This window comes from Bufo bufo, chromosome 3 (assembly GCF_905171765.1).
Source record: "Bufo bufo chromosome 3, aBufBuf1.1, whole genome shotgun sequence".
In the NCBI taxonomy this organism is placed as follows: domain Eukaryota; kingdom Metazoa; phylum Chordata; class Amphibia; order Anura; family Bufonidae; genus Bufo; species Bufo bufo.
Window position 1 is genome coordinate 431,176,464 of NC_053391.1, and position 13,319 is coordinate 431,189,782.

A 13,319-nucleotide genomic window follows, 5' to 3' on the forward strand; every position below is an offset into this window, starting at 1 on the left:
GGCCCATATCTTTATTGAACCAAGATATTAAAATATACGCTAAGCTTCTAGCTCTTAGGTTAGCTACAATACTCCCATCCATAATACATACCGACCAGACTGGTTTTGTCTCAACCCGACAGTCTTATTTCAACACCAGAAGAATGTTGGGCATTTTTCATCAGGTTAAACAACAGAAAAGCCCCTTGTTGGTCCTGGCTCTGGACGCCGAGAAGGCGTTCGATAGAATAAGATGGTCATTTGCCTTCTCGGTGCTCTCGGCTATGGGATTTAGTGGTATCATGCTCGCAATAGAGGCTCTATATAGCAACCCCACAGCTAGTGTATATGTCAATGGGGCCTTGTCGGGGGCGTTTGGTCTGACGAACGGCACCAGGCAGGGCTGTCCATTGTCCCCTTTGATTTCTATTATAGCTATGGAACCATTAGCTCAAGCTATAAGGATGGATCCCCTCATTTCTGGGGTTAGAATTGGAGGGCAGGATCATGTAATCTCACTATACGCAGATGACGTTTTACTGTCATTGTCAAATCCGGAAACATCCTTAGCAGCAGTCATGAGCCAAATAGCAAGTAACTTGAAAAGGATAGGTCTTGGATTCAAATGGAGATCCTCTTTAAAAACTTCTTCTTTATTAGAACATACAATTTACAGCAGACATCGCCACAAGGTACACAGAACAGTCGTTGACGCGTTTCGGGTACTGGACCCTTAGTCGTAACACTGTCACATAGTGGGACACTACAATTTAAATGAATTCAGTGCCAGCCCCTTCAAACTCAAGGGAGGAGGGCAAAATCTTCATTGGTTGTCTCACTGTGTGTCACACCCATCTTCTGGGTTGGTAATCACCAGATAGATGTGTTTCACATTGTGCTGGAACTCTAGATCAAATTAACCCCTCAGGCACTATAGTCCCGTCATATTGGCTAAGGGAAGTGAAAAGAGAAACCGCACAGTGTGAATATCATACTTACATATAAAAACATTTATTATCAAACTAAAATGACCTTAAACCTGCCTTTACATTCCTGGTTGAAGGGATTACATGGGATTACATACAGGACTACCATGAGAATAATAATACATTGAAATTCCTGAAGGTGGGATTTACTGATAAATATACATTAGCTCCCTTTTCAAATTCAGACCTGCTGGAACTCTACTATTCAGTCTGAATATCCAGAAAGCCTCCCGTAGGATGAGTTTTTTTGCGATGATCACCCCCTCTCGTGGGTGCAAACACCCTCTCTATTGCAAAGGCATTAAAGCTTTTCACTTTGCGAGCATGCTTCTGCACGAAATGTCTCGCAACATTTGAAATGTTCAATGCATTCGGATTAATTATATAATTCAGATGCTCTAGGAGTCGATTCTTAAATTTCCGAATCGTGCTCCCGATATACATCAAATCACATTCAGTAGAGGGAATGATATACACTACTCCTGCAGTGTTACAATTGATGTAACTTTGAATTGGAAAACTGCACGAGTGGTCAGAATTTTCAAATATCTGCAAGGGGGTCACATAATTGCAAGTTTTGCATGGATTGCCCCCGCACTTTGTTCACCCCTTGTAGCTGAGCCAACCTTGTTTTTTGTTCACCCCTGATCTGTTGGAGGTGAAGAGAGACGGAGACAGAGAGCAGGACAAAGTGGTAGCTCTTCTAGGTACGATTTTACAACCTGACTTCAAGGCATTATATAAAATCTCATCATCATATAAGATAGGTAAACATCCTTTTATCACAGAGCTGATTTTGTTAAATTCCTTGCTGTATGTTATGGATAAAATTGGAATATTGTCCTGGTCTCTGTCTCCATGTACCCTCACACTCCGTTCTGTGGTTTTGAGTTTTCTCATATCTTTCACCGGCCCAAAGAGCATATCATATCTATTTTTTTGCATAGCAATATTTCTGCCCCTCCGGAGCATCCAGTCAGGATAGTTTCTGGCTTTTAATCTTATATCCATTATTTCCACCAGGCTAAATTCCTCCTCTAAGAGCTCTGATGAACTACAATTTCTTGCAGTCCGTATATATTCCCCTACAGGAATCGCCCTGATAGTATGTAAAGGATGGTGACTTTTAGAATTCAGAATCGAGTTACCAGCTGTCATTTTCCTATATGTTCGGGTGTGCACCACCTCCCCTGGACAACCGCGGAGTGTCAAATCAAGGAAGTTGATATTACTTTTGTTGGTTGTACATGTAAAACGTAAATTATAATTCGTATTCAGATAGGCCTCGAGGTCTGGGACGGCAGACACATCGCCCGCCCAAATCATGAGCAGGTCATCAATGTATCTGCCGTACCAGACCAGTCCAGACCCAAATGGGTTACCCAAACTATAAATAAATTTTTCCTCCCAGTAGGCCATAGTCAAATTAACCAAGGAAGGTGAAAATTTGGCCCCCATTGACACTCCACGTGTCTGTAGATAGTGCACACCGTCGAACATAAAATAATTGTGGGTCAGCAAAAAAGCAGCAACCTCACAAGCATAATCTATGCAGCTGGAACTCGATCCCGTGCATCTATGGAGGTGATACTCCATAGCTAGCAGGGCGACTCTGTGGGGGATAGAAAGGTACAGCACTATTACGTCTGCCGCAATCCAATGGTAGTTCGCTTCCCATTTTAGGCTAAACATAGCTCTTAACACGTCCGCAGTATCTTTTAAGAAACCTGGTGTGCGCCTGACCAGTGGCTGCAGGAGATTATCCAGCCAATTTCCCAAGCGCTCGGTCAGGGACCCCATGCCTGATACTATTGGGTGGAAGGGGGGGGTGGACACCCTTATGGATTTTTGGCAGTGCATGCATAATTGGAGTAACAGGCGCATCCACGCACAGGTACCTGAACTCCGTTTCATTGAAGAAACCCATTTCCTTCCCCTTATGTAGCAATGTCATGTATCCATCTTTATGCTCACTAAGTGGGTTTTTGGCCAGTCTCCTGTACGTGGATGCGTCCGATAACATACTCTGCATCTGGCTGTTATATACTTCACTATCCAGGATGACCACCGCCCCCCCCCCTTATCCGCCATTTTAATGACTATTTTGTCACATTGTTGCAGTTCCACGAGGGCCTGGAGTTGAGAGTGGGTTAAATTATTGGAATTACTAACATCCTTACTGTCATGTTGTATTCTACCCAACTCTTTTTCCAGTACCTCCTGGAATATATCCATGCTGCTAGTGCGTGACATGAGCCAAATAGAACTGTATGGAAATATCTCATATTACCATCTTAATTCCTCCAAAACACAAGCATTGCCGATTCACATCCCGGAAGCTCTAACAATGTCTTTTCGCGAAAAATGGGACTTTGATTGGTGCACTGACAGCATCAAGTACCTGGGTACTAACATGACCCCCTCAATGCCAAAATTATATAGCCTTAAATATGAATCCCTGCTTATAGAGATTGGTAGAGACCTGGATAATTTCCACAAACATGAAACATCATGGTTAGGCAGGATTGCGGCTTTTAAAATGTTTATCCTCCCTCGCTTCCTCTACCTGTATCGCACAGTTCCGATTCTGCTGCCAAAAGGGTTTTTCAATAAGGTGTAGCATACATTATCCAAGTATATTTGGCAAAATAAGAAACCGAGGGTGGCTAGACACATCATTCAAAAACCTCGGGCACTGGGAGGTCTAGCGGTACCCGATATGAAATTATACTATTTAGCCACTTTAGTATCCATGCTTAGAAATTGGAAGCAAGAAAAATTGGGGATACCCTGGGTACAAATAGAACAGGCACAAGCACCGCCTTTTACTTTGCCAGACCTACTACGTCTGCCTTTCTGGAACACACCAATCCCTGATAACTTAACATGGAAACAGTTTCATGGCATAGATAATGAGGGGAGCCAGCTAACACTGGTCTCATTGCCATTTTCTTTTATCAGAGCTTTGCTCCTGCACACAGATTTATCTGGGTGGAACTCAGAGACTAAGTGCACAGTGGAATCGTTGTATGAGAGTGGGAGTCTTTTCAATCCTTGAAGGAACAATTGAAGCTACCCAAGTCAGAATTTTGCAAATGCCTACAAATCCGGCATCTGTTACACACACTACGCCCTGCAAAATTAAGTTGCACTCAAATGGGCATGATATACCTTTCTGGTGATTCTAAAGGGTTAAAATCACTATATGAAGTACTGCTCCAGCCAACCCAATTTAAGAAGTCTCATCCCATCCGTAAGTGGGAAAGATCACTGAATATTACCATAACTGATAAGGATTGGCAGAGAACAATCAAGATGATCCACTCTCATTTACAATGTTCCACTCACGTGGAGTCGGCTCTAAAAACAATTCTGCACTGGTATTATACACCTGAAAAGTTGCATTATATGTATGAGGGAATGTCTAGCGAATGTTGGAGGGGCTGTGGAGGTAGGGGAACTCTTCTTTACATCCTTTGGCAATGCCCACTGATAAGGTATTGGAAAGCATGTGGAGAACTGTTGGGCTCATTACTCCCACAGAAATTTGGGTGGACACCGCAACTTGCCCTACTTTTAGTTGGAGTGGTAGTATGTGTTCTTTGTGTCTTGGCCAAATTGATGCTATTGCAGATATGGAAATCTCAGGAAGTACCGCAATTAAGAGACCTAGTGTCCGCTATTAATACCACCTTTGCTTATGAACGAATCATAGCCCTAGGGAATGGTTCCTACCAGAAATTTGCGAAACAGTGGCAACTTTGGATGACATCTCCACAGTGTAAAATGGGATGAGGTTGATGGAAGGAAGAAAATATCTGAGATTATTCCCTAACTAGATATACTTACACATGCGCTTTGGATTACCAATAAATATACGTTACAAAATGTTTGTCAAAAAAAAGGGGGAGGGGGTGGGCATATAATCACTATGTTTCCAAAATATGAGGCTTTATTCTTGGGAAGCTTAAGGATCCATTTATATTATAATGGTGCTCCAGTCATGGATGATGTTCATAGAAACCAGTGAAGTTACTCTTTGACAAGAGTTATGTTATTGTATTGTTATTTGTTATGAATAACTCGACCACCATAGATGTGATTGAAATGCATCTTTATTGTAATGTGTCTTAATTTAAAATGCCAATAAAAGTGATTGAAACAAAAAAAAAACAAGTCTGAGTTGCCTGTAGGCTCATCAATAGGCTGGCAACAAGTTTTATGGCTCAGTTTATATATGACTTATACATATCATTGGGTATATAAATAATGTCTATTATGCCTTATTCACATGTCAATGTTCGGTCAGCGATTTCCATTGGTGATTTCAAGCCAAAACAAGGTGCGGTGCTAAACACAGAACAGGTGCAGATCTTTCCCTTATACCTTATGTCTGTGGAGGCTCCACTCCTGGTTTTGGCTCACAATCACTGATGGAAATCACTAACCAAAACACTGACGTGTGAATGAGGTTTTAAGGATGAGCGAACCAGTTTGGTCCGAACTTTGCTATTTTTCCGACTGCAGGTGAACCCAAACATTTTTAGGATTGTTTTAGATGAATCCAATAAAACAGTGTGTAGTGCCATTTTAGTGCATGTATCGGTGGGGGAAAAAACACTAGGGAGGAAGACGAAGGGTTCTCACATGACCCTGAGAGGAAGTGGGGGCTTGCCCTGACTGGATCCTAGGCTGACAGACAGCCTGGATGAGCCAATTAGTGCTGCAGGCAGTCAGGGAGGTGCCCTAGCAGAACATCATTCTATGCTGGGCTGTGAATAAGGGTGGTTGGGTGTTACAGTATCTGCCAGGAAAAAGATCTTAGGGAGTCAGGGGGAGTGAAAAAACAATCAGGTACAGTCAGAAATCAATCAATCTTATTTCTAGGGAGAGTGAAGGGAAAAGCTAGTATTACAAAGAAGAAGAATTCTTTGTGTAGAATAGGGATGAAGAGAAGCTGACAACCAGGGAGAAAGGTGTGAGGAGCTGTGGCCACTGTGCCTCCTAGCATAACCTCAAAAGCAGTTACCTGCAAGAAAATACTTAAATTTTTTACCCATTTTCACAGAAATCCTTTTTTGTGGGGCTTAATTTAATTAAGCTGCATATATACACAATCACTGCTGCAAAACCCAAGGTATGGCAGTAATCTACCAGTTTGTATTAAGGTGAAATTGAGCATCAAGCTTCAATCGTCCATTTATGTATATTCAGTTTCCACACAGTCTTAATTTAAATTTTTTTGGGGGGAGGGTGTTCACATACATACAGTCAGGTCAATAAATATTGGGACATAGACACAATTCTAATATTTTTGGCTCTGTACACCAAAGCAATGGATTTGAAATAGGAATTAAAACAGTTTGCATATGTGCCTCCCACTTGTTGAGGGACCAAATGTAATGGGACAGAATAATAATAATAATCATAAATCAAATTAAACTTTTTAATACTTGGTTGCAAATCATTTGCAGTCAATTACAGCCTGAAGTCTGGAACGCAAAGACATCACCACACGCTGGGTTTTATCCCTGCTTTGCCAGGCCTCTACTGCAACTGTCTTCAGTTCCTGCTTGTTCTTGGGGCATTTTCCCTTCAGTTTTGTCTTCAGCAAGTGAAATGAATGCGCAATAGGATTCAGGTCAGGTAATTTACATGGCCATTGCATAACATTCCACTTCTTTCCCTTAAAAAATTATTTGGTTGTTTTTGCAGTATGCTTTGGGTCATTGCCCATCTGCACTGTGAAGCGCTGTCCAATGAGTTCTGAAGCATTTGGCTGAATATGAACAGATAATTTTGCCCGAAACACTTTAGAATTCATCCTGCTGCTTTTGTCAGCAGTCACATCATCAATAAATGCAAGAGAACCAGTTCCATTGGCAGCCATACATGCCCACGCCATGACACAACCACCACCATGCTTCACTGATGAGGTGGTATGCTTAGGATCATGAGCAGTTCATTTCCTTCTCCATACTTTTCTCTTCCCATCACTCTGGTACAAGTTGATCTTGGTCTCATCTGTCCATAGGAATTTGTTCAAGAACTGTGAAGGCATTTTTAGATGTCATTTGCAAACTTTAATTTGGCCTTCCTGTTTTTGAGGCTCACCAATGGTTTACATCTTGTGGTGAACCTTCTGTATTCACTCTGGTGAAGTCTTCTCTTGATTGTTGACTTTGACACACATACACCTACCTCCTGGAGAGTGTTCTTGATCTGGCCAACTGTTGTGAAGGGTGTTTTCTTCACCATGGAAAGAATTCTTCGGTAATTCACCACAGTTGTTTTCTGTGATCTTCTGTTTTTTTTGGTGTTGCTGAGCTAACCAGTGCGTTCCTTCTTTTTAAGAATGTTCCAAACAGTTGTTTTGGCCACGCCTAATGTTTTTGCTATCTCTCTGATGTTTTTTTGTTTTTTTTTCAGCCTAATGATGACTTGCTTCACTGATAGTGACAGCTCTTTGGATCTCATCTTGAGAGTTGACAGCAACAGATTCCAAATGCAAATAGCACATTTGAAATGAACTCTGGACCTTTTATCTATCATTGTAATTAGGATAATGAGGGAATAACACACACCTGGCCGTAGAACAGCTGAGAAGCCAATTGTCCCATTACTTTTGGTCCCTTAACAAGTGGGAGGCACATATGCAAACTGTTGTAATTCCTACACCGTTCACCTGATTTGGATGTAAATACCCTTAAATTAAAGCTGGCAGTCTGCAGTTAAAGCACATCTTGTTATTTTCATTTCAAATCCATTGTGGTGGTGTATAGAGCCAAAAATTTTAGAATTGTGTCGATGTCCCAATATTTATGTGATTACTGCAGAAATACCCAAGGTGTGGTAGCAATCTACCTGTGTGTATTATGGTGAAATTGAGTGTCAAGCCTCAATGGTCCGTTTATGTATATTCAGTTTCCACACGGTCACAATTTCATATTTTTTGGGGATGGGCTCAATTTTACTAAGCTATATATACACATGAATATTGTAGAAATACACACGGCTTGGCAGCAATCTATCTGCATGTATTATAGTTTAATTGAGTGTCAAGCCTCAATGGTCCATTGATGTATATTCAGTTTCCACACCGTCGCAATTTAACATTTTTTTGGGTGGGTTCAATTTTACTAAGCTGCATATATATATACGTGATTAATGTAGAAATACCCAAGGTGTGGAAGCAATCTAACTTTGTATATTGAGCGTCAATAGCGTGGGTTCAATTTTACTAAGCTACATATGCAGTATACTTGATTACTGCAGAGATACCCACGGATTGGCTGCAATCTACCTGTGTGTATTATTGTGAAGTTGAGTGTCAAGCCTCAATTGTCCGTTTATGTATATTCAGTTTCCACGTGGTCACAATTAAAATTTTCTTTGGGTGGGTTAAATTTTACTAAAATGCATATATACGTTATTACTGTGTGTATTAAGGTGAAATTGAGCGTCAAGCCTCTATTGACCGTTTATGTATATTCAGTTTCCGAACAGCTGCAATTTAAGTTTTTTTTGAGTGTGTTCAAATTCATTAAGCTGCATATATACATGATTACTGCAGCAATACCAATGGTGTGGCAGCAATCTACCTCTGTGTATTGAGGGTCAAGCTTCAATCGTCCTTTTATGTATATTTAGTTTCCACATGGTCGCAATTAAAATTTTTGGGGGATTGTTAATTTAATTAAAGGGGTTGTTTCACTTAGGCAAATAGCATTTATTATGTAGAGGAAGTTAATACAAGGCACTTACTAATGTATTTTTATTATCCATATTACTTCCTTTCCTGGATGAATTCATTTTTCCATCACATTATACAGTGCTCGTTTCTATGGTTACAACCACCCTACTCGCACACTATAGAAAAACCACCGGACTATGTGCCTTTCCATGGTCCTAGCCACCAAAGAGGCTGGCACTTTTTCCTAAATTGCACAAGCAGGACCACCACTGATAGATTGGAGGGTGGTCATAAACATGGAAACGAGCAGTGTATAATGTGATGGAAAAATAAATCTAGCCAGCAAAGGAAGCAATATGGATAATAACAATCAATTAGTAAGTGGCTTGTATTAACTTCCTCTACACAATAGTTGCCACTTGAAGAAGGGAGATAACCCTCTAACCCAGTTTGTGTGTGTATATATATATATATATATATATATATATATATAATTACTTCAATACACAGGGTAGGGCATCACTCTACCTGTGAGTAATAATGAGAAATCAATTTAATTATTTTAAAAAATTTTAGGGGGGTCATTTATTATATTCTAACTAGCAGCATATATACGTGATTACTACACACAGGATAGTTCACAATATTATCTGAGAGACCTAAAAAATTTCCTGTCTTTTGAAGGGTTCTAAGCAAAATACCCAAATCAGGGATATAGGTAGTAGCAGCACCAACTATTCAGCCAGAAGTGGTGGTAGTAGCCCATAGTTGCCCCTGCTGGCTTCGGAAAGGCGCTACATTATAGTTAAAGAGGATGAGATTGTGGATTGGAAGACTCACTCCTCCTCTCAGTTGCAGCAGGATGATGTGGAGGTGACTTCAGAACCTTGGAGCCAGGGATCACAGGGTTCCTCCTGCTTCTCCTCCTTGCAGCCCCAAAGAAGGCTTTCAGTATAGTCCTCCCAGTCTTCACTGCCCCTTCCTAGAGAGGCACTTCCTTTTTCCTAAGAAGTGGCAAGAAAACCCCACCACTCCCTAGAGCAGAAGAGAGTCTCCATGTTAACAACTAGTGTGAGAGCAGAGGAAGAGGAGGTGGAGGAGGAGGCTGCAGACCCCCAACATAGCCATGTCAGTGGTGGTAGTAGTGACCCCCATAGCCATGCTATTGTCTTTGGGGGCAGCGACAGTGGCAGTTAGGGAAGAGCAGAGAGTGACTGCGATGACGATTGTATGCTGAAGAGGACTTTGGAGCTGGTGCTAAGGAGGAGGCAACATCAGAGAGTGATGGTGGCAGCAATAAAGAGCAGAGGCCACGTACTTCCCAAAGAACAGCCAGGGCCATATCTTCTTAAGGATCTCGTGATGTCGCTGATTCTGTGGTTGGGTTAGGCCTATAACTCTGCTGCATGACAATCTCCCATCTCACATTGTTTCTCCAGAATGCCGGAGGAAAATAAAACATTGACTTTTACAAGCTGTGCAACAGCAAAATAAGATGTGGACAAGTCAAGCACAAATGTAGGCATCACAGGTCTATTAAACCACATGAAGCAGCATCACCCCATCCTTGTTAAAGGAGGTTAAATCCAGCCACAGCATCAGGAGTTCCCTCTTTTGCCGGATCCAGCCTGCGGCAGCCAGGCCACGTCTACAGGAAGTATGGTGGCTTTCAGATCATCATCATCCCTTTTGTTTTTCCCAGTCAGACTCTTCCTCCTCCGCTCCATTGTCAGTCATTGATAGCAGAATGCGTGGCCAGGAAACAACTCTACGCACTCAGCAGTCTGATTGTGTGCAAGCTTAATTCCCAACAGGCCAAGTTGCTGGCAGTGCAGTTGCTGCTATACCATTTAGTTTAGTCTGTTGCCTTTAGGTAGCTAATCGTGTGCTTTCAGCCTCGCTGGAAGATTCCTAGCCGGCCTTATTTCTCCCAAAAAGCCATCCCTGCCTTGTACTCTCATGTGGCTGACAACATGAACCGCGATTCTCGCTGTGTAGCAAGGTTCACAACACATTGGACACCTGGAGCAGCTCTTATGGGCAGGGACAGTATGTGCCTTTCACGGCCCACTCTATCAATGTTTTTTCCAACAGTGGCAAGGCAGAACCTAGACAACAAGGCCAAATCCTTTTGACATCCTTCCCCCAAGATTGTGTCAGCCTGGCTTCCACACCAGGCACCTATCCGCCTCCTCCTCCCACATGGACACTTTTCTGCCCCCAATAGCTGCTGGGCACAGGGTCTCTTACACTACCCCTTCTTCCTAACACATGTGTCAGGTCCTGGGAGAGAGTAGCCACACCGGCGAGCAGTGGCTTAAGTAAATCAAGTAGAAAACATCCTGCTGGCTGTCACCCTGCTGATTCCAACTGGGGAAGGTGGTCAGCAACAATGGGCACAATATCCTGGCCACCATGAAACAGGGGGCAAAATAAAACATGCTCCCTGCATGGCACACTTCATCAACCTAGTGGTGCAGCGCTTTCTAAATTAGTACACTGGCTTGCGCAAGGTGCTGGCAAAGTCCAGGAGACTATCCAAGCACTTTAGCCACTCTTACGTGGTGAGGAACACTCTCCTGGACATGCAGCAACAGAGCAGCCTGACGCTACACCGCTTAATACGCAACGTGCCAATTCGATGGAATTTCCCATTTCACATGCTTGAGCGTCTGTATGAGTAGCGAAAAGCCGTGATTAATTTTGTCATGCACAAGAAAGCCTCAGTATCAGGGAGCATGTGTTGCTTCGAGGGCAGGCAGTGGCAGCTCGTCTGAGATGCCTTTTCGGGTGCTGAAGCCCTTGAAGCTGCCACAAAGTTTGTCAGCAGGGACAACTGCGGCATGAACAACTTCATCTCTCTCATATTTATTTGATGCTCATGTAGCAAGGGACCACGGCAGAAGAGGAGCAGCTGGCACATCTTGCTGGTCGCCCTATAACTGTTGGGGACACACAAAAGGAATCTGCAAAGGAGGAGAAAGATGGGGATGAGGAGCTGCCACTGTAAGAGGAGAAGGAGGAGTCAGAGGTGGAGAAGCAAGAGGTTGATTATGAGAATGGCAACGGCCAAGACACCCAATTGTTTCAGTGGGGGGTAGATCCGGAAATAAGTGGCTCTTTGGGCATGCTGGCCAGAATGGCCACCTGTAAGGGAGCTTGATTATGATGGCGTATTGTTGACATCAAGCAGTCTGATGATTACTGGAGAGCAATACTTTTAGACCCAGGCAAAATGGGGGAATGTTTTCCTCTGGCAGATATGGAGGACAAATTATGTTGCTACCAGAAAACACTGAGCAAGCAACTTGCAGCAACTTATGGCAAGCAGACACCTGCCATCAGTGTGTCTTGCCTTCCTCTTGAACAGAAAATTAAATTGCAGAGGGATTGTATTTAAGAAACTTTTGTCTTTAATCTATATAGCTATTAATATGTCAAGAGTATACTCTCTTTTCTTTCTGCAGGACATTATTTTGACAGTCAATTAATAGTGATAATTGTTAAGAAGACATGCTATATTAGCACTAAGTCATGGTGGTAATCATATATGTATGTACAGCAATTATTAATATAAGCATTTTACATGCTGTTTGTTCACATTTTATTTTAAGGTAACTGAGAGAAAGCAAGTGCTAGAGAAATGTTTGAAACTCTCAAGAAAGTTGCGAAAAGAGATGAGTAACTTAACTGAATGGCTGGCCACCATAGACACTGAAGTAACAAAGAGATCATCTGAGGAGGGGATGCCAACTAACTTACAGGAAGAGATTGCCTGGAGCAAGGTGAGTGTAATTGTATTATCAATTGGTAATGTGTTAAAAAGACTAAATTATATTTTTCAAATGAATAATCATATCTTTATATGTATAAAGATAGAAAATAGATATTCCAAAGAATGCTGCACAGCTGCAAGTTGGTAGGTGCTATAGCTCAAGGACTCAAGGCCAATGAATGCTAGTTATATCCCCCCCCACCCCTAAAATTATGCAGAAGGCATGGGTAAATAAAAGGAAACTTTGGAGTGGTGACTATTTTTTGGAATATTGACAAATAGATATATAAATAGATAGATAGAACAAAGATAAGGTGGATAGTAATTAGTGATGAGCGGCAGGGGTCGCATTTAAATCCGCAATAATTTGTGAATATTTTTTAGAATATTTGTTGAATATTCGCAAATTTGAATATTCGCTATATTCTACTTTTTTTTGCTTGAAAAATTGGCAAGGTAATGATTAGAGATGTCGCGAACATAAAATTTTCCGTCGGCGAATGCTAATTTACGCAAATGTTCGCGAACGGGCGAACCGCCATAGACTTCAATAGGCAGGGAAATTTTAGAACCCACAGGGACTCTTTCTGGCCACAATAGTGATGGAAAAGTTGTTTCAAGGGGACTAACACCTGGACTGTGGCATGCCGGAGGGGGATCCATGGCAAAACTCCCATGGAAAATTACGTAGTTAACGCAGTGTCGGATTTTAATCCATAAAGGGCATAAATAACCTAACATTCCTAAATTGTTTGGAATAACGTGCTTTAAAACATCCAGTGTGTGTATACGATCAGGTATGATGTTGTATCGATCAGGTAGTTTAAGGGTTACGCCTGCTTCACAGTGACAGACCAAACTCTGACAGACCAAACTCCCCGTTTAA

At 42.0% G+C, this 13,319-nt stretch overlaps 1 protein-coding gene across 1 annotated transcript in view; it reads left to right on the forward strand.

The window, feature by feature from the left end:
* DMD (dystrophin) overlaps positions 1-13,319 on the forward strand; it is a 3,443,536-nt gene that overhangs the window by 1,550,400 nt on the left and 1,879,817 nt on the right. Inside the window, 1 exon segment of the mRNA XM_040424996.1 lies at positions 12,273-12,443. Coding sequence (XP_040280930.1) covers positions 12,273-12,443 — 171 coding nt within the window.